Genomic DNA, 21,360 nt, shown 5'->3' on the forward strand with positions numbered 1-21,360 from the left:
ATTAATCAGTTCAACTGATACTTATAAAACTTTATCGAATTGAAAAATATTTAATTTTAGGAGAATAGTATACAATGTTATCAAATTATTATATGAAGAAATATTAGAGTCGTAATTAAAGAAAAACAATTTAAATAACGATATAATTATAATTTTTCATTCGAGTTCTTGAAAAAATTAATGAATATCAATAATAAATTTTTACAATTTATAATTTAATTTTATATTATAACCACGATTGGTACTCGATTGCGTAAAAAATAGTTATGAATATGTTAGTGATAATGTGAATACCATATATAAGTTATTGTAATTATTTATTACATAATTTTAATTTTTGAATAATTATAAATGCATGTTATTTAAGTAATCAATTGTCTCAGTAAATGTTAATAATGAATATAAATGTACATAAATCATATATTTAGCATATAAATAATTGAAACCATCACAATTTACTAAGAAATCTAACATATGATAATTTACATGCTACACATACACATATAACTTAATCTTACCTTTTTAACAGTAATGTAAATAAAAAAATAACATTTTTTCATATATATATACGTTTAATTTTAAAAAGTAACATTTTTCATTAAAATCAACTTTTATATTGACAGTATTGTAAATTTTACATTATTGTATATTATGATTGCAATTCATTCTAACTTCAGTTATGCATTTTTTATCTTTTTAAATTGCGTAAGTTAATTGTAAGTTAGTCGTGAACTCAGCAGTACATATAATTTATTTAAATAAAATTCAAAAATTTTGGTCAACTTTATATTGAACTTATATGTTAATTTTTAGTTTTTTTGTAAACATAGTGACGACATTCTACAGAGTAAGTTTAATCGTTTCATTTTAAACGCACATCGACTATCCTGTTTATAATCATTCATTAAATACAAATTATACGACACAAACAAGAATATATGTATTTTGCTTAATGAACTATTTTAGAAATGTTGTGTAATTTGGTAATGTATTGTATGAAAATAATAGATGTTGATAAAGAATCAATATTTAATATACGTTAGACATCATTTACTTACATGACGCATAAAAAATCATGACCATGCCTCACACGGGTTATTATGCTAGTTTCTTTTTTATATAGAAAAATCACAAAGGCAGAATATGTTTTCATTAGATTTCCAACTTCATTTTTTACTGATAGCAAAGTGAATATCAATAAGGTACCAAGAATTTCCTTTGCTAATCCACAAAAAGTTTTAAGACTGATATTAGACTTTAAAAGAGTTGCATAAACGTGAGAACGAGTTATTTTGGTTCCATAGGGATCAAAACCTAACAAATTCAAGTTTAGTCATAGAAATTAACTCTTTTACAGAAATGACGAGTATTCTACAATCAAACACCTCATACTCCTCTTCTTTTGAGTGCAGCCAAAAGAACAGATACAGATCTCACAACTCTCTTACTCATCCACTTGCTAGATTCCTCCTTCACAGTATTTCCAAACTTGTCCAGCAATTCAACTCTTCGAAATATTTTGGGGGGAATAGTCCCCGGGTGATGATAAGCAGATGGACCGGCACGGGATGAAAAACCTCGATATTGACCATGTATGAAGCTTTGCCCAACAAGCCTATGATACACCTTACTCGTGCTACATGACGCCTTTATGACCCAAAGCACGAACAATATACATAACAAAAAGATGGTACCAAGTCAAACAATCCTCTTAAGTAAAATAGCAAAAGTCAAACAGACCTACTAAGAAAAGTACTGAGCAACAAAAACACTTTCGTATACTTCCTTACATTTTTCACATGACATAGGCACAGTTGCTTACGAACTGGTCTGAACCAAATATCATTGGAATCATCTTCTGCATATAAAACATAACAAATTACCCTTGCTTTCTTCAAAAGTAAAAAAAAATGCACGAACCTTATAGCACAGCTTGACAAGCAAGAAAATTATCGTATCCTTGTTCCTCCGTTTCAGGCTTGAGTGAACTGTCAAGATAATCGATTTGGCTCAAGGTGAAGCCAGCATTTTCAAGCAACTTTCCCACTTCACGAGAAACATCTTCATTAGGTACCTGCAAATACAAGCCGTATTCTAGGATTAGAATAAGCAGTACACTATATTGAATAGGTCCGTTAACAAATTAACTTTTTTGAACTAAATGAAAAACGGTTCACGAGGGGGAAAATAGCAATACATACAGGTTGTCTTGTCAGGACAAGATTTCAAATACAAGTCCAACTCGGGTCCAGCTTTTTCAAAGATTTCGAGCATTTGTAGAAAATAAAGCATCAATTCCTTTTTCTCCAAACACAGCTGCAAAATCTCTGCGTGCTCTTCTCTTCCCAATAAAGCATACTCCTGATTAATTACTGCCGCCAGCTCATTCATGATAGCTCTAGGAAATGTCAATGGGCTACTCGAGACATTATCGCCAAAAAAATACAAGTCCCTCAAAACTTTCTTTCGAGCCACTAACAACAAAGCAGCTACGGGGACAACTTGTCCCCTCTTGACAGCATTAAAGATTGCATCGTCCAGAATGTCAATAGTTGTAGCAAACCCAGCAAGCAAGGCAATAGTCTCGCGTGCCTCTTTCTGCAACAGGTGGAAGATTTACAGGACTATACTAGTCCAACTAAAATTCTGAAAAGATTCTGAGGATCAAGAAACAAACCATTTGCGGGAGGCACAGTGTAATGATCAACTTGAAAACAGATTTCTTAGGATTCCAGTTAATCAGATTTCTGTCGCAGCTGCGCAGGAAGGGTCAGAGTTAAACAAGGATTAGGAACTACTAGTCAACTATGCTATGCACATTTAGATCATCTGGCATAAAACGAAAGGTCATGTACATACCTTAATATTTCAAGTGCATAATCCAGTGAAGAGATTTTCCGACTCGGCACAGGATCCCAAGCCCGAGTCTCAGGAGTCGCACCATGTTCAAGTGATTCTTTAACCAAACTTGAAGACAAGGTGATAGCTGCATCGTGCAAGGGGTAACTTCCATGACAGTTTTTGATGTTAAGGTTCATCATGGAACCCACCTTATGGGAAAACAATTCAATTGCACAATTGTATGCACAGTAATGACATATTTTCCCAAAAATATTATATGGGCATACTTTACATCCTGCAAGAATCAAAAACACATCTCCTCGCACATAATTTATTTCTAATTTCTCTAAAAATGATTTAAATTTAGCAGCTTCATCATTTTCAATGATCCCCTTGATTAGATCTAATTCTTCTGGTGGAAAAGAACTCCAATCCTGTCATGGTCAACACATGTTACAAACCAAAACGCCAGGGGAAACATTGTCAAAAATTGGATGTGAAGCCCAACAACATAAAATGGAAGAAAATCGTAATACATATATCAAACCAAGAATTATATAAAGTATCAGCTCTGTGGAACCAAATCCATACACTGCATATAAAGAAGATATAACAGATTGTTTACCCGTCCCAAATTAAACATCCATCTCTTCTTTCGACATATTGTACCAAATTTTAAACTATGTAAGCCGATCAGCATACCTTGGTACATTTCTTCTGCATACTATCAGGACAACAGCAGGCCTCCTCACTGAAAGATCACAGGTGGTTTTAGCAACAAAAAAGAAGAGCAACATGAAATCCAATACGAACTCAGAAATCAAAACAAATATCAACTTATCATCGCGCAATGATGCAATATACGGTCCAAATTCATACATATAACATAGTGAGCCAAAATCATAAATACATTATGCAAAATGAAAAGTATGTAATGCAGCTTGTGCTAATACTAGCAGGAGTTATCCTACTCTTGCATTGCATAAAACACAAATTAAAAATTAGAGGCAACCAAGTATACCAAAGAGGAACACAAAAACATTGTTACGAATTTATATTTGGGGAGCCTTATAATGTGAACATACTTTAAGGTGCCTTGAAACAATAATAATTAGAAACATTGTGCTACAAAAGCTGGACTGCTCGACATGTATTCTTCCTTGTCAAGTTTGTCTGGTTTTGCAAACATCAAAAATAATTGCAAGTGAGAGTAATTCTTATACAGATCTAGTAAAAGATGAAGCCCCCTATACATTTGTTTTTTCCCCTCTCCAAGCAACATAAATAGATTATGCACAAATTATGTAAGTTTTCTCTACATACATGGGCCAGAAACTCGAATGTATACATGTGTCAGAAGAATTTTTTGGGAACTAAAAAACGATAAAAAAAACTACCTGGGAAAATCATGGTTGTAATCTCCATTAACAATCCAGCTCATCTTTCTGGCACTGCCAAGTAATAGACTATTTCTAGTGCTCTAGTAAACAGGAAGACTACTTGCCAAAGTAGCAGCTGTAGATAATGTCCTTGATGTATGCAAGTTGTAATTACTTGTAGGAATGCGATGCGGACTCGTTTTCGCAGTTTTGTTTTTTAACTTCTCAGTTGGCTTCCTATTGTGTTCAATTTCTAGCACCTGAAATAAAAGAAAGACACCTTGCTCAGAAACCAAATTTAATACCTGTGTGATACATCATGAATTTCTGTAAATATTTAATCCTACAAAGTCCAATTACCTGTAATTTGTTTGTCTCCTGGAACTTAGCTTGGAGAAGACACCCCAAGTGACTCCGGAACATGCATGAGTCTTCAAACTGAGCCCTTGATTTTTCTTCCATTAAATGTTCTGCGTCCAGATCAAATATAAACAATGGACTTGCCTACACAAGAATCAAATAAGGACAGAGTTTTTACCTGAAAAATAATTCTGCTGCACTGCCACTTGAAATATCAAGCCCGTCATAATTACGAAAAGAATCAATATAGCCACGAGGCATCTGTTTCAATATCTCAAATATGTTATTCTTATGTTGTTAAAACAATTCACCCACACACAGCTGTCTCTTTCTATTCAAGACAAAATAGTACGATATCAAATTTTAATTATGAAGGATTGATATGTAAATAAGTGATGGTGATAAATTTGGTCGATGTGATAACTTAAAAGATGAAATAAAATGTGTAAAACAGGAGCTAAGCATAAAAATATATAGCAAAGGAAATAGCAGCTCCCTCGAAACAAATATAGCTTCAAAAACTTATATCATTACTGTTAAAGAACGACTAGATTTGGCATTCAGACTGAATAAAGAAGGCAAAAACTTGGAGCCGAAGCTTATTACCAAAAGGAAAACTATTTTCTTACCAGCGATTCAAAAACCCCCCATGGCCGAAATAATGATGGGTCGGTGTAGATGAGGCTGGTATTCAGGTACCGATTCACCCATGATTCATCTGTGGTTAAATTGTATCAGCAATCAGCAATAACAAACTACAGGCACTGGAATCAAATGTTACATGAAGTTGTAGGCTGATATACTTTAGAAGGAAAGAGAAACAGGAGTAGGAAAGAGATCATACAAGGAGCTGAACTCCAATGATGATGCATAAAAAATGAATAATCGGGCAACTAGCTTGAAAAAGAAAAAAAAGAATGAGAGCAATCTATAATTTTGACCGGTTTCTTTTGGGAAGGAAGATCTAGAAAGGGGGACCTTGTGATCCTTTGGTAACATCGTTGCTGTGGTCCTTGTTATCATCCTTGTACTTGCCCTTTTCATTGTTCTTGTCGATGGCTGGGCACATTTTCTGTGAGAAAAGAAGTAATGAGTTACAATAATACAAAGAAGAATTTGAAAAAAAAAGAAAACTTCAAGATGGAACTTCATTCAATTATTTCATAATAAAAAGGGATGCATAGCAGGGGCATACCCTGTGAAAGGCTTGAAGAAGATCACCCCTGTTAGCTGACTCAAGTAATTTCATAACAGTAGTCAAAGCCACCATCTTTTTGTTTTGTGTTCTGCATAGGCCTCGTCGGAGTGGTGAACGGCAGTTAACTTAAAGTGAATCTCCTCTTTGAGAAGTAATGAGATTCTTATAGCCACAAACTGGCGTAACATCAAGGGAAGTCCAAAATGGTGCTCAGGAGGCAGACTGGTGGGAGACAAAAACATAGTAGGCAGGGTGTTGTCACAATAAGAAGCCGCCATCAACAAAGTAGCGAGCTCGATAGATTTGACATGACGTGAAAATTTAAAAATTAGATCACGAACACCAAAGGACTTCCTCACGAGGACACGGATGTGCTGAAAGAGAAAATGCTGTAGTAAAAGGAAATAAAGCATCATAATTTATGTGTATGAATCAGAGAGTAAAGGAAGTAGGCAGTTTATAAAAAGAAAAGGGGGAAAACAATAGTACCACTTTTTGGTTATGAAACGTGGAAATCAAGTCGAAAAGAGGTAGTGTCCGGGAGTCCAAGAAATACGCATGGTGATTAAATGAAGAGCCATTTCAAGTGGAGTCATCTCATTAAAGGGTGAGTTAGCATCAGAGCATTTGACATTTGGGTTAGCTCCGTAGTGTTCAATTAGATCACTAAGCAAGTCAGTAGAAGGTGTAAAAACTGCAAGATGGAGAGGATACATTCCATCTAAAACAACAGTATTTATATCATCTACGGCGGCCGTTCTTCGGAATTGAAATTATAAGCTTCAATATTGTCAGTTTTTGTTCCAAAAAACAACATTAGAAGTTTTGATGTGGACAGGAAAGAACCGTTAGCATTATCTATGGGGTTTCTCTTGAAAAACGCCATGTCATCCTCGGTGAAGCGTTTACCAATTTTGTGCTCCAAATTCAAAATAATCTGTTTATAAACCCTAATATGTGAGACAGCGTTCATATTTGTATGACAATTCTATATTTAATTAAATATGTAGTGAGAATTTATACTTACCTCAACCACCGAATCATCGATTTCAAACAGCTGATCCACTCGGCTTTCGAGTCCAGCAGTCCCTCATTTCTCTCTTTCTCTCCGTCTCTCTCTCTCCCGTTATCGAGGGTTCTTACAGTTTATACTTCCCAAAATTTGGGGACCTTTCATTTGGGCTGCCGGTCCTAAATGTCACGTGGATGACCTTAAATATCACTTCAAAACGGTACATCGTGTACCGTTTATGCAAAATACATAAAATAACGTTTTGGCATTTTAATTTTTTTTTATGCGCAAAATGGTAGATAAAGTACCGTTTTGGTACAAAACGCTATATGATGTACCGTTTTGAGCCAAAACGCTATTTTAACCTCCGTTTTGCACATTATAAAAAATTAAAAAAAAATAAAGTACCAAAACGGAACACTAAGTACCGTTTTGCATTAAAAATACAAAACGGAAGACGAAATACCATTATGAAGTGACATTTTGGGCCATTATTTTCAAAAGTGACATTTTGCATTTAGCAAAAAAAAAAGTGACATTTTGGACCATTTAACACTCAAAAATGACATTTTGGTCCATTGTTCTCATTTGGGCACAATCCATTTTCTGACCGGTCAATCTTCTAAAAATCCCCGAACAGATTCGACTTTTAAAATCCCGATTAATCTTTATAAATTTTTCTTTATTGGAGTATATATAAATATATACTTATTAAAATTAAAGTACTTTATTTATTTAAATATAAATAATTATAGAATTTATGATATAATAAATATGTATTTGATAATAAATATCTAATATAATCATAATAACATATTACATAATATTTTAATATTAAAATATATCCGATTTTTACTCCGATTAATCCCCGATTTTTTTATTAATCCTAAATCGGTATCTCAACCGATTACTTCCGATTTTTACATAAAAATTTTAAAATCTACTCTCATTTCCCTTTAAATTTTATACATTAATTTTTTAAAACATTTTTTAAGAGTTTTTTAGAAAATGGTCCCATAATAATTTTTATTTTTTTTTGTGAGGAAGTGATATTTAATCAAACAAATAATTAAAAAATATTTTAAACAATAAATATCCAATTATAGAGGTAGAGGTATAATTCGAATCGAGCAGTTGTTCTTGAACTTGTTTATTAGGCCTTGGTTCCATTTAGATTTATACACGAATCGAGTTCGATCAAAATTTTAAAATTATTTGATTATAAGTATGTACCTAGTTGATTAAATTTTGAACTTATTTGATTACAACAAACAAAATACTCGAATATTTTAGGTGATTCCTTAAATTAAAAATTATATGATTTCGCTACTTATTTTTAAGTAACCATCTCTTTTTAAAAGTTGTCCCAACTAATATTTTAAAATTGTAATATCCCGTAATTTTTAGATTAATATTAATTAAAAAGAATAATAGAAAAAAAATGATTAAAATTAGATAAAGATTAGAAATTAAAATTGGGTTAGACTTATTAGGCTTAAAATTTGGATCAGACTTTAACATAGATAATTAGGTCTTAAATTAGGGTTTTGTCGTTTTTATTGTCAAAATTCGTAGGTGTTTTCCTCACAAAAATCAGCAGTCTTGTAAAATTCGTATAAAATTCATTGTAAGTCGGAATTAGTTGATTCTGAACTTTTCGGAAAGCTCTTTTCGTTCTCTACAACTTTTGTGTTTCGTGTTTTTAAAGAAAACGTCGTGGGCTAAGTAAGTTTTCGATCGATCTTTCTAGTGTTTTCTAAACTGTGTTACGTGTGTATATTTGATTATCAAAACTTGGGCTAAGTGATGATATTTTGAAGTGCTATGTATTATCGTATATGTGTTGTGTGCCAATGATAATTTTGGATCTCTGATTTATGTCATGGTTTGTGAAAATATCGAATAAGAACTTAGGACCGTAGTCATCGGGTTATAGTGACAGTTTTCTGAAAATTTAGGACCATTATCACAGGGTTGTAGTGGTCGTGACATGAATTATAGATTTTGAATTATTGTTTTTTATGTGATATGTGTATTCTATGTATCGAATAATAATGTGAAAGTTTATCAAAAGTGTTTGTTTCGTATATCGTATCGTATAGATTATCGTATTTTGTTATATGTATATATGTTGTCTGCCCTTGCTAGTTGGATCGATTGGTTTCTTGCTGGGCTATTTGGCTCACTCTTACAATTTCAGGTTTCGTGTAAGACCGAGTTGGATAGCGTTGGAGTCGAGGACCTAGGATTGGAGTAGATTGACTTTTGAAGTTTTGTTAGCTGCGTTTTTGTAATTGTCACCTTTGTAATAGATTTTTGATAAATAAATTGTACTTTTATTTGAGTTTTGATTTAGAATAATAGTTTGAAAAGTCGGGCTGTTACAAAAAAATTACTAGTTTAGAATTCGTGCGATGCAACGACTTTTTTATATAACATGATTCGATAATAACTATATTTACAAATTTAGATTTGTGTTATTTTTAGAAAAAAAGAAAATAGAGTACTTATTATGAACTAATAATATCAAATTTTATATATTATGTATATAAAAGTTAATTAAAAACAGGTCGAATTTACTTTCTAAGGCCCTATCTAATCCCTATTCTACTTAACAATTTAATTTAACGCATCTCAAATATATAATATAATTTTTTCCCAAGTTATAGGCATAGCATACATAGGATATGTTTAATATTGTTGTTTCAGACAATTAACAACAGTTTTTCTGCTGAAATTAAGATAAAAAACTGTTTGATAAATTTAAAAAGCAATTTTTCTGAAAGTAATTTTGACTAGAAAGATACTTTTAGAGAAAACAGGTGCCCCTATGCTACCAGTTAGTGATTTCAGTATCAAATCTCAACAAAAGTATCATTTTATTTATATTTTGACAAAAAAATATGTGAAAATAAAAAATATTACCAAGCAATTATATGATTTTTGTAACAATACCTTTTTTAACAACAATTTTTCTAACACAACAATTTTACCAGCTCTATTGCGCTAAACGGTGATGACTTTAAGGTTTCGTGATAAGAATATCAATTTTAAAATTTTTGATAAAAATATTATTTTAATTAAATATACTAGTATCATATTTTTATAAAAAAATAATTCACAAAAGAATTTTTTTTTAATAAAAGATCACGTATTTTAGGGATCTGTATCACCTTCTATCATGATACGCATTCTCCAAATGCGTAACACACTTGAGATTATTATTTTTTTAAAAATTTCACTTTTTTTAATTTTTTTAAATAATTCACATTTTTTTAATACTTATTAGTACTCATTTCCAAAATACGCATTGAAGTGATAATTTTGAACAAAAAAATAATAATATCTATCTTTGTACCTTATGGTAAAAAATGATATTTTTAACATTTTAAAAGAGGCATCTCTGCTACAGTAAAATCTTTATAAAATAATAAGTTGGGATCACGAAAATTTATTTATTTAGAGAGGTATTAATAAATTGATAACTTTATAATTATTAATTTATAGATTGTTATCTATATTAAACAGAAATATTTTTTTATAAATTTAAATGAAAAAATGTACTAATTTATGTATAGTATTTAATTAATTATATATTATCTAACTTATTCATAAACTTGAAATGTTGATTTTATAATTTCTGTAATGGATAGCGTCAGGACATGTTTAAAGTTTTAAAGTTTAGAAGAATGTTTCAAACATTAGTCTTTGAAAGAAGGTTTAAGATTATGTTAAACACGATAAATACTGTTAAAACTCGTTATTCATAAAGAAATATTTAATGTATTAAATATGTTAAATAATTTGATTGTAGTATAAGAACACCATACAAATTTTGAGATGTAATAAAGACCATTGGGAATGAGTTTCATGTATATTTAAATTTTAAAAATAAAAATATAATATTAAAATCGTATTTACAAAAATGTAATAAATATATTTCCATGTGTTATGGATTAAAAACTAGGGTGTAAAAGTCAACGTGTGTTTAATGCTAAGGTTTGAGAGCTTCGAGCTTTAATGACCGCACTTGTGTTCGTAGCTTAATTCTGCATTCACAAGATGCCTACGTATCTCTGTGTTGTAAAGAATCAAGCCAAAAACGTAGTTCTGAATGTAGGGTTGAGACCCTTTATATAGATGTTGAATCTATGAATTAGATTAGAAGTAGGAGACTTGGAGAGCAAGTTCCTGAATCAGATTTGTCTTTGGAGTCCTAGAAAGTAGGAAACAGCTTCCTTGTGTATCTTGGTTACTTGGGATCACTCCTGATGAATTTTACTCCTCATAGAACTCATTATCAGACCCTTAACTGGGCTATATAACTTAATTACGAATTTAATAATAATAATATAGAATATCAAGCCCATAAGCCTTATTGGGCTTGTTCACGAACTTATACATTAATGAGTCCAATGGACCTTGGTAGATAATATCAACCAAGATTACCTCGAAGTATTTGTAGGTTGAATCCTCACTACTTGCAAGTTGAGTCCTCGTTACTTATAAGTTGAATCCTCGTTACTTGGATTCCTTTCCGTTTGTAGCCCAATATAGGTCTATAACATTTTATTTGGGCCCATAGCCTAATGCTTATCGAACCATGCTAGGTCATAATTAATGTGCAATTAATTATGTTCGTATGGTTATATTTTTTTCATATCATTTGCCCCCCAACTCCTAGAAAAATTTGTTTGAAGTTTCGTAGGAGTTCTAGAGTATTATACCAGACCTTATCTAGGGTTTTTATTTTTTTCTCGTAGATTTTTCACTATTTTCCTAATATTTTAAGAATTATTTGTACCTTCCGGGCATTTTTCTTATTTTTTTCCTAATATTTTAGAAATTATTCATACCTTTCGGGTATTTTTCTTAATTTTTCCTAATATTTTAGGAATTATTCATACCTTTCGGGTATTTTTCTTAATTTTTCCTGAAAATACCTTTTTCTAGAAAACAATTTTTAATTCCTCCATAATATTTCGACCAGAAATGAGGTCGAAATTCGACCAAGAATGAGGTCGAATTTTTGTTGCCTTTGTGTCCCTGGTCGATGAGGTTCGACAGGGATTTTCGATCAGGATTTTGACTAGATTCCTGGTCGAAATTTTGTGCATTTTTGCTTCTTGGTCGATTTAATTCGACCAGGTTTTTCGACCTGACTTTCGAGCTGGACTATGGTCGAAGAAAGGGATCATTTTGGCTTCCTGAACGATACAAACCGACCAGGATTTTTGACCTGACATTCGACTAGGAATGAAGTCGAAATATTGGGCACTTTGTCCTTGAGGTCGATTCAATTTGACCTGGAATTTCGACCTGAGTTTTGAGTTGGGACGTGGTCGAAAAAACGACAATTTTGGCACCCTGATCGAATGAATTCAATCAGGATTTTCGACTAGGTGTTCGACCTGGAATTTGAGCTCATTTTTTTAATTTTCAATTTAGACTTAAATAGTTTGAAATACTAATTAAATCATATATTTCTTTTTTCTTGGGTCTCGTAGGTCATGGGCCTTCTGGGCCTTCTGTCTTTGGGCATTCTTGGGCTTCCTTGTTCTAGATCCTTCCACATTTTCCCATTCTTTTATTTTTCAATTGTCTTTTCTTCTATTTTCTATTTTCTTTTTTTTTTTCTTTTTCGGCTCTCTTGATCTTTCTAGATCTTGGGTCTTTTCTCCAATGGGCCGCCCTTTATGGGCTTTTACCTGCTGTAGTCGGTTGCAGACCTTCCAACGGTCATGTGACCGGATATAACAGGTCAAAATGACCGGCTAAAATTCTATAAATTAGAGATGTGAGTTCTCATTTCTCACATCTCTCTCAAACACTCTCAAACTCTCAAAAACTCTCTTTGCCTCTCAGAGCTCGATTTGTGCAAGAATAACAGAAGGTCGAAGAAATGGAAGATAAGAAAGCTGCTCGTCTCGCCCTCATGAACTCGTCCAAAAAAGGTAACGAGTTCCCCAACCATTCTAATTACCTTAATCTTATCGATATCATCAACACTAGGGGGGATGAATACCCATCTGATTCCCACCTAGATTCGTTTGATCATGCAAAAACCTTTCATTATTCGACTGAGCTTAAGAGAATTGCTAAATTATATTGTATCACTTCTCCTTATTCTCTGGTTTTGGCCGAACCGACTGACAGATCTTGTCGTCCAAAACTCGACGCCTTCTGCATTTATCGTGATATGCTTAGGGCGGGGGTTAGAATCCCTTTTCATCCTTTTATCCCTCTTCTTTTAGCTGATGTCAGGATTTCTCCCTGCCAGCTTCCTCCAAATTCTTAGAGGCTTATTCTCTGTTTCATCGTTTCCTGTCTCAAAAGGGAACGTCCTCTTTTTGTTGCTGTCTTTCGAAAGATTTTTCAATTTAAAAATAGTCCAGACAAATATCCTGGTTGGGTTTCCATTAACCAACGTCCTCATCTCCCCCATATTGTCAACGGTCTTTCTATCCCAGATAATAATATTAAGTGGAAGAAAGAATTTTTCTACTTAAAGTGGGAAGAGGGCGACTGGGAACCCTCTTCCGTTCGAGTTTTGGAAAGGTGGTGGATAGAAGCCCCAACGACATCGTTTTTATATTATGTATATAAAAGTTAATTAAAAATAGGCCGAACTTACTTTCTAAGGCCCTGTCTAATCCCTATTCTACTAAACAATTTAATTTAACGCATCTCAAATATATAATATAATTTTTTCCCCAAGTTATAGGCATATCATACATATGATATGTTTGATATTGCTGTTTTAGACAATAACAACAGTTTTTCTACTGAAATTAAGATAAAAACTGTTTGATAAATTTGAAAAATAATTTTTCTGAAAGTTATTTTGGCTAGAAAGATACTTTTAGAGAAAACAGGTGCCCCTATGCTAGCAGTTAGTGATTTCAGTATCAAATCTCAACAAAAATATCATTTTATTTATATTTTGACAAAAAAAATATGCGAAGATAAAAAACATTACCAAACAATTATATGATTTTTGTAACAATACCTTTTTTACCAACAATTTTTCTAACAACACAGCAATTTTAACAGCTCTATTGTGCTAAACGGTGATGACTTTTACGTTTCGTGTTAAGAATATCAATTTTAAATTTTTTTATCAAAAATATTATTTTAATTAAGTATACTAGTATCATATTTTTATAAAAAATAATAATTCACAATTTTTTTTTAAATAAAAGATCACGTATTTTAGGGATTTGTATCACCATTTTTCATGATACGCATTCTTAAAATGCGTAACACACTTGAGATTATTATTTTTTAAACTTTTTCACTTTTTTAATTTTTTTTAAATAATTCACATTTTTGAAATACTTATTAGTACTCATTTACAAAATACGCATTGAAGTGATAATTTTGAACAAAAAAATTAAAAACAATATCTATTTTGTATCTTGTGGTAAAAAAAATGATATTTTTAACATTTTTAAAAGAGGCATCTCAACTACAGTAAAATCTTTATAAAATAATAAGTTGGGATCACGAAAATTTATTTATTTAGAGAGGTATTAATAAATTGATAAATTTATAATTATTAATTTATACATTGTTTTCTATATTAAACATAAATATTTTTTTTATAAATTTAAATGAAATAATCGTACTAATTTATGTATAGTAATTAATTAATTATATATTATTTAACTAATTCATAAACTTGAAATGTTGATTTTATAATTTTGGTAATGGATAACGTAAGGACATGTTTAAAATTTTAAAGTTTAGAAGAATGTTTCAAACATTAGTCTTTGAAAGAAGGTTTAAGATGATGTTAAACACGATAAATACAGTTAAAACTCGTTATTCATAAAGAAAAATTTAATGTATTAAATACTTCAAATAATTTGATTGTATTATAAGAACACAATACAAATTTTGAGATATAATAAAGAATATTAGGAATGAGTTTCATGTATATTTAAATTTTAAAAATAAAAAAATAATATTAAAATTGTATTTACAAAAATGTAATAAATATATTTCCATGATTGTGAAATATTATTAATTTATATTATTGGGACTATATATTTATACAGGATTTTCAAAAAAAAATTATTATCTTATTACATTAGAAACTGATTATATTTTAAAACTAGTAGAAACTGATTATATTTTAAAACTAGTACAATTTGCGTGATTGGAGAAAATTATTAAATTACATATTTTAATTTACCGAGGGTATATAGTATATAGTATCAAATAGGCATAACAGACATACGATTCTCAACTATTCACAAGGCGATTTGGAGCTCCTACAATGATTATAAGAGCATGTCCAATGTGATTAGTTATATCGGTTAGCTATATCAATGTAAAATAAAAATTATCTAAAATTTGCTGAACCTAAAGAAATTGTGCTTATAAAAATTATCTAAAATTTGTTGAACCTTAAGAAATTGTGCTTCAGTGTTATTAACATTAACTATATTCAAAAAACAATTTTTTATAGTTATTTTCAAATTTTCAACGATTATATTTTAATGACTATCTTTTATCCTAAAAGGTTGTGAAAGAATTATTAATAAAAAAATTAATTATTTTTTTAATTTAATATAAGTGGAATTAATATATATATATATATATTGTTATGGATCAAAAACTGAATGTGAAGCGTCGTGCTTTTATGACTGCTCTCATATATCGAGGTGCCTACGTATCTTCTGCTGTGTGAAGAATCAAGTCAAAATGTAGTTATAGTTATGAGGGGTAGAGCCCTTTATATAGAGATCTCAACAGTGGAAATCTAGTAGGAGTAAGACTCCAGGAGTTAGAAACCTCGTAGAAGTTGGTTTCTGTGTTTGAGATAGAGTAGAACTAGTAATAGTTCTTATCTCTTGTAGTTGATATTTATCTAGAACTCTAGACGTTTATCTTCGAGGAACTAAAATCCTTATAGAATTGTGGAGTTCTAGAACCTTCTCAGCAGTCTCCTGATTCGACTATGGATATGGATTCGAGCCTTGACAGGGCTGGATGCTCCGTCCATGAGTTTTGACAGTCCACCCATCTCAAAGGTGGATGTCCAGTGGGCTAATTCATGGCTCATATTAATTAATTACGAAATTAATTAATATTCATGGTTTAGGCCCTAATTAACTGGGCTTTTATGCTCACGGGCTTTTAAATAATCCTTTTAATAATTACGAATACTTTTAATCTGTGACGACTTAGAATTTTGCGACGTAATCAAGTCAATAAAGTGTGTTATGTGATGTGATTATAATTATGTGATTAGGTGTTGATTATTTTTCGTTACTGTATATTAGAATATAGGAGCGTAAATAAAAACGTTCCAATTTAAAGAGTCAGCTTAGAAGTTAAGCTGTGGTGTCGGGCCGTCAGGTAGAACGGAACCCGTCCTAATAAGGAATTAAAGAATATAAAATGTGAATTATGTGTGATTGAATGAAATGAATGAGTAAATAAAGTATTTCGTCCTAAGTGACGTGTTGATTGGAAAAGATAATGAGAAGCGTAATCGAAACGCTGAGCGTCGGGCCGTCAGGCTGAACGTGACCCGGTACGCGTAGAAAAGGATAAAGATTAAAGAAGGATAAATTCCATGATTAGACCTGAGTCGTTATGTGATTATATATGTGAGATTGTTGTCTGTGTGCATGACTATGTGTTCTGTGACATTTTTATGAATTTTAAGGAATTATGTGATATAAATAAAGGTCTAATTAACCTTCGTGCATTTTTATAAAATTATCTAAGTAAGATAAAAACATGGGATTTGTTTTGATATCTTCTTAGTAGTCCTGGAGACTTTTTAAAAATGATAAGTGGATTTATTTGGAGGTCTTTGCATTTTTAAATTGATTTTATGTGGAAAAATGTTATTATTAAGACAAGATTGCGAAATTCATATAAAATCAACCGTACGCTCAAAACCTTATTATGAGTAATGGTTGGAAAACTAATTTCGAGATCTACGTTTTGAAATTGTCATTTGCAATAATTTTCAACTTTCTGAGAGAGATATAATTTATATTTAGTTTTTATCTTATTTGAGTAAAAAGAAAAAGATTAATCAACATAAGTGGGGATTAATTAATTACTAAAACGCCCCTGCCCTCTAAGCATATATACACACTCATTTCCTCCTCCTTCCTTTCTTTTCCACCCGGCCACATTTTCATTCTCTCTTTTTCTCTCATCTCTCTCACTCTCGAAGCTCACTCTCTATTCCACTCGATATATCACTCTTCTACACTTGATTTTATGGATTCTTCCATGGAAATTCATTTTTGTTTCATATATGAGCTCTAATCCTATTGCATGCATAGTTTGATACTTGCATGTGGGTTGTGTGCGTGTGTGTAGGTTCGGCTAGGCCGAATTGTTGCTTTATAAAAACAAGATGAAGTGAACTTGTGGTGATCTTGTCTTCTATGTGTTTGTTTTTGTGATTTTAGAAAAAATCGGAGGTTTTATGGTAGGATACCCTCGAATGAGGGCACCACCGTGAGGCCATCGTCACCGGTGATGAACTCCGGTGAACCGGTGGTGAGTAATGATGTAACCACTGAACTCTACTACACCAAAACTTGTTCTTTTGATTGTTGCATGTGTTAATCTTGAAAACACCCGGATGGGTTTTGATTTTTTAAAAAGAATTAAGTTGATGTTAGTTGATGAAAATGAGTTGTTAATGTTTAATCTTAGAAATTATTGTTTGATTAGAGTGATTGGTAGTGTAAAGGGTCGAAATTGTCCATGCATGTGTTGATTGGTGTAAACGCCGAATAGGGTTTTGGGTTATCAAAGAATAAATTGATTTTGGTTGATAAAAATGATTGTTTGATATTTGTTTTTGAAATTGATGGATTAACTAAGGCCCTAAATTGAATTAAAGGTTTGTTGGATTTTAATCGCAGCGGGGCATGGCAAAACACTTTTACACATATAAAATCCAAATAAAAGCATATAAATCGTGGTAAAAACATAGGGATCGAATCTAACCTTTAAAATAATTCGGAGACAACGATCAGAGATCCTTAGCAGTTGCTCCTCAAGTGTGAAGCACTCCACCGATATCCACCAAGAAAACGATGTTAAGGAGGAGGAAGGAGGTGGAGAGAATTGGGTTTTCCAAACTTTTTGGGTTTTTTTGGGGTTCGAATAAAATTAGGGTCTATAATAGTATATTTATAGGCAAAATTTTCAGCTGAAATTTTCCCATAAATATTATTATTATTATCCCATTTATTATTCTCATTAATAATTAAAATACCTTTTAATTATTAATCTTTTTTCTAAACACTTTAGAAATAATTCTCTCTCTTGATTTAATTTCCAAAAATTAAATCCTTAATTAATAATATTAAGAACTTTTCTTAATTAATTTATAATCAATTAAATCTCATTTAATCAATTATTAAATTTGCCAATTAATTATTTATTTCACAAATAAATAATTATTAGCCATTATTAATTAATTCCTCCACCATAAAATCATTCTCTTTTTATGGTGTGACCCTGTAGGTTCAATATTAAGCCGGTAGTAGAAATAAATAATAATAAAACTATTTTATCATTATTTATATAAATTCTCTAATTTATTAAATATGATTAATTAATTAATCACATTTATTCTACATCGTGAGGGATACTTCTCAGCATATCGCGACTATCCGGATAATATGAATTCACTGCTTAGAATATCAAGAACCTATTCAGTGAATAGTTACCGTACAATAAACTCCTTCTACCCTACAATGTCCCGATTAAATACAAGGCATGGATCTCGTGTCAAGCCTATCTAATTTAATCACTTGCTTACCATTTACTATGCGTAGTTCTATGCAAATTAGAAACTCCTTTCTAATTTCATTCACTCTGGCCAGAGATTCCTGAACTAGCATAAGTGGATCAGCCTTGAACATTCGCTTCCTTCACTGGAAGGGGTAGATCCTTTATTGATCATACACTATCTTCGTGTACAAATTCCTATACCCAGTAGAGCCCTAATAATTGTCCCTGGAGACTAAGAACTAAACCAAAGCATAGTTCAGTGTACACAAGATGACTATGATGACCTCAAGTCTAAGGATACTTGTACAACTATCACTATGTGAACAACTGCTGACACGTGAGTGAACTCCATCAGTTGTTCAGCTGTGCGAGTCATGTTCAGTGAACTTATTCTATAATAAGCACCTACATACTAGCTATAGTGTCACCACACAAATGTCTATGCGAACAGACATCCTTCATAATGAAGCAAGCATAGTATGTACCGATCTCTGCGGATTATTAATTACCGGTTAGTAATCCTACGACCAGGAACTATTTAAGTTTAGAGTTATCATCTTTTAGGTCTCACTATTATGATCTCATCATAATCCATAAAAAGCTTTACTCTAAATTATGGTATATCTTATTTAAACACTTAAATAGATAGAGCCCGTAATAAAAACAAAACAAGTCTTTTATTAATATCAATGAAATTAAAACAGATTACACAAGAAGTTATTCCTAAATCCTAATACATGATTGGACTTAGGACATATTCCTTTCAATCTCCCACTTGTACTAAAGCCAATCACTCTGGTATCTAATACCCATCTTGTCTTTATGACGATCAAAGTGACTTTCAGAAAGTAGCTTTGTGAGTGGGTCTGCTATGTTGTTATGTGTGTCAACTCTATTTCAATACAATACAAGATATGTTACCGCGCTCCCACTAACCCTTTTGTAGACGCATGGTTCATCTGCGTTTTTGATAAAATCAAACTCTTTGATTGTCTCATCAAAACGAATGTTCCATCTTTCGAGAAGCTTGCTTTAAACCATATATGGTTCGCAGCAGCTTACACACTAGGTTTTCATTTCCCTTGGAAAGTAAACCATCTGGCCATTTGCCAGATTTCATAGTCGTAGTAAGCAGTATTCGCAAGCAAAATCCGAACTGATTTTAATAGGGCTACAGGTAAAAGGTTTCATCAAAGTCAATCCGTTGCCTTTGTTTGAATCCTTTTGCCACAAGCCTGGCCTTATAGGTCTCCACCTGGCCATCTGCTCCAATCATTCTTTCGTATACCGTATACATAGATTCCTTTTCGGATTTCATGGCACTATGCCATTTCTCTGAGTCAACACTACTCATAGCCTCATTATAGGTCACAGGGTCGTCATCATCAATGATCGACAACTCATTGTCATTCTCAATGACAAGGCCACATTACCTCTCAGGTTGGCGAGACACTCTCCCTGATCTATGAATGGGCTGTTCCACAGAAGGTTGTTTAGTCAGAACAGGTGTTTCCACTTGATCCGTAGTAGTTTGTGCTTCTTGAACTTCATCAAGTTCAATTTTGCTCCCACTATTTCCTTCAAGGATAAACTCCTTTTCCAAGAAGGTAGCATGTCTGGAGACAAACACCCGATGATCGGTGTAAAAGTAATACCCTAAAGTCTCTTTAGGATATCCCACAAAACTACATTTTACAGATCGATATTCCAGCTTATCTGGGTCAACTTTCTTGACATAAGCTGGACATCCCCAAATCTTAACGTGTTTAAGACTCAGTTTCCTTTCTTTCCATATCTCATACGGAGTTTGAGGAACAGATTTGGAAAGCACCTTATTCAGTAAATATGCTGAGGTTTCCAATGCATAACCCCATAGGAATACTGGAAGATTTGCATAGCTCATCATGGACCGAACTATGTCTAACAAAGTTCGATTTCTCCTTTCAGATACCAATCTGGAGGCGTCCACTGGGAGACTATACCATTTACTTTGAGATAATCTAGAAACACTCCATTAAAGTATTCACCACCTCGATCTAATCGAAGAATTATAATACTCTGTTTGGTTTGTTTCTCCACTTCATACTTATACTCTTTGAACTTTTCAAAGGCTTCAGACTTGTGTTTCATCAAACACATATCCGAATCTAGATCTATCATCTATGAAAGTAATGAAGTATGAAAATCCACCCATGGCTTGCTTAGACATTGGTCCACATACATCTGTGTGTACCATTCCTAGTAAATTTGCAGTCCTCTCTCCATGTCTACTAAATGGAGACTGCAGTGCCACTATGAAGTGAGATTTTCATCATCCCTTTTCTTTTATTAGTTTGTTCAATCTGAAGTAAATTATGTCACATTTATACAGACCATTATTTAAAGTACCACGTCCATAAAGAATATTATCTCTAAGAATAGAACATTCATTATTCTCAATAATAAATGAAAATCCAGCCAAGTCTAACATGGGAATAATATTCCTCACAATCGAGGGAATAAAATGACAATTATTTAAAACAATAGTCTTGCCCGTAGGCATATGTAAATGAAATGATTCTACATCTTCAGCAGCAACTCTTGCTCCATTTTCCATCAGTAGAATCACCTCCTCTTCCTCAAGAGTCCTACTTCTCCTTGGTCCCTGCAACGAATTGCAGATGTCAGAACATAGGCGGTATCTAATACCAAAGTAGAAATTTGGCTTAATGACATATTCACTTTTATCATGAACATACCTGAATCAGAAGCGGTAGTCTCACTACCCTTCTTCTTCTTCAATTCTGCAA

At 32.2% G+C, this 21,360-nt stretch overlaps 1 protein-coding gene across 5 annotated transcripts; it reads right to left on the minus strand.

Moving 5' to 3' along the window:
- Nucleotides 1–1,250: 1,250 nt before the first annotated feature.
- LOC141661028 (uncharacterized) lies at nt 1,251–6,959 on the minus strand. 5 transcript variants are annotated; one of them, XM_074468018.1, is made up of 15 exons: nt 6,806–6,959; nt 6,268–6,715; nt 5,776–6,167; nt 5,559–5,652; nt 5,210–5,298; nt 4,759–4,841; nt 4,581–4,690; nt 4,239–4,480; nt 3,544–3,592; nt 2,860–3,275; nt 2,678–2,756; nt 2,202–2,598; nt 1,921–2,074; nt 1,791–1,858; nt 1,251–1,647 (listed from the first exon to the last, which is right to left on the minus strand). In XM_074468018.1, the coding sequence occupies exons 8-13, from the start codon at nt 4,280–4,282 to the stop codon at nt 2,067–2,069; spliced, it is 993 nt and encodes a 330-aa protein (XP_074324119.1). In that variant the 5' UTR covers nt 4,283–4,480; nt 4,581–4,690; nt 4,759–4,841; nt 5,210–5,298; nt 5,559–5,652; nt 5,776–6,167; nt 6,268–6,715; nt 6,806–6,959; the 3' UTR covers nt 1,251–1,647; nt 1,791–1,858; nt 1,921–2,066. The 5 variants fall into 5 exon arrangements, with proteins under 5 accessions (XP_074324119.1, XP_074324110.1, XP_074324114.1 ...); XM_074468009.1 differs by having other exon boundaries at nt 1,791–2,074; XM_074468013.1 differs by having other exon boundaries at nt 1,791–2,074; nt 4,568–4,690.
- Nucleotides 6,960–21,360: the final 14,401 nt, after the last annotated feature.

This window comes from Apium graveolens, chromosome 1, assembly GCF_009905375.1.
Source record: "Apium graveolens cultivar Ventura chromosome 1, ASM990537v1, whole genome shotgun sequence".
Lineage (NCBI taxonomy): Eukaryota > Viridiplantae > Streptophyta > Magnoliopsida > Apiales > Apiaceae > Apium > Apium graveolens.

What these genes read in the sequence shown, in the direction of transcription:
- LOC141661028 (XM_074468021.1), bottom strand. Translation starts at nt 4,282, where the DNA reads ATGAGCTGGATTGTTAATGGAGATTACAACCATGATTTTCCCAG. An exon ending in TGCAGAAGAAATGTACCAAG is followed by an intron (nt 3,276 to 3,543) that starts GTATGCTGATCG and finishes TGACCATGACAG; the next exon opens with GATTGGAGTTCTTTTCCACC. An exon ending in CACTGTGCCTCCCGCAAATG is followed by an intron (nt 2,599 to 2,677) that starts GTTTGTTTCTTG and finishes CACCTGTTGCAG; the next exon opens with AAAGAGGCACGCGAGACTAT.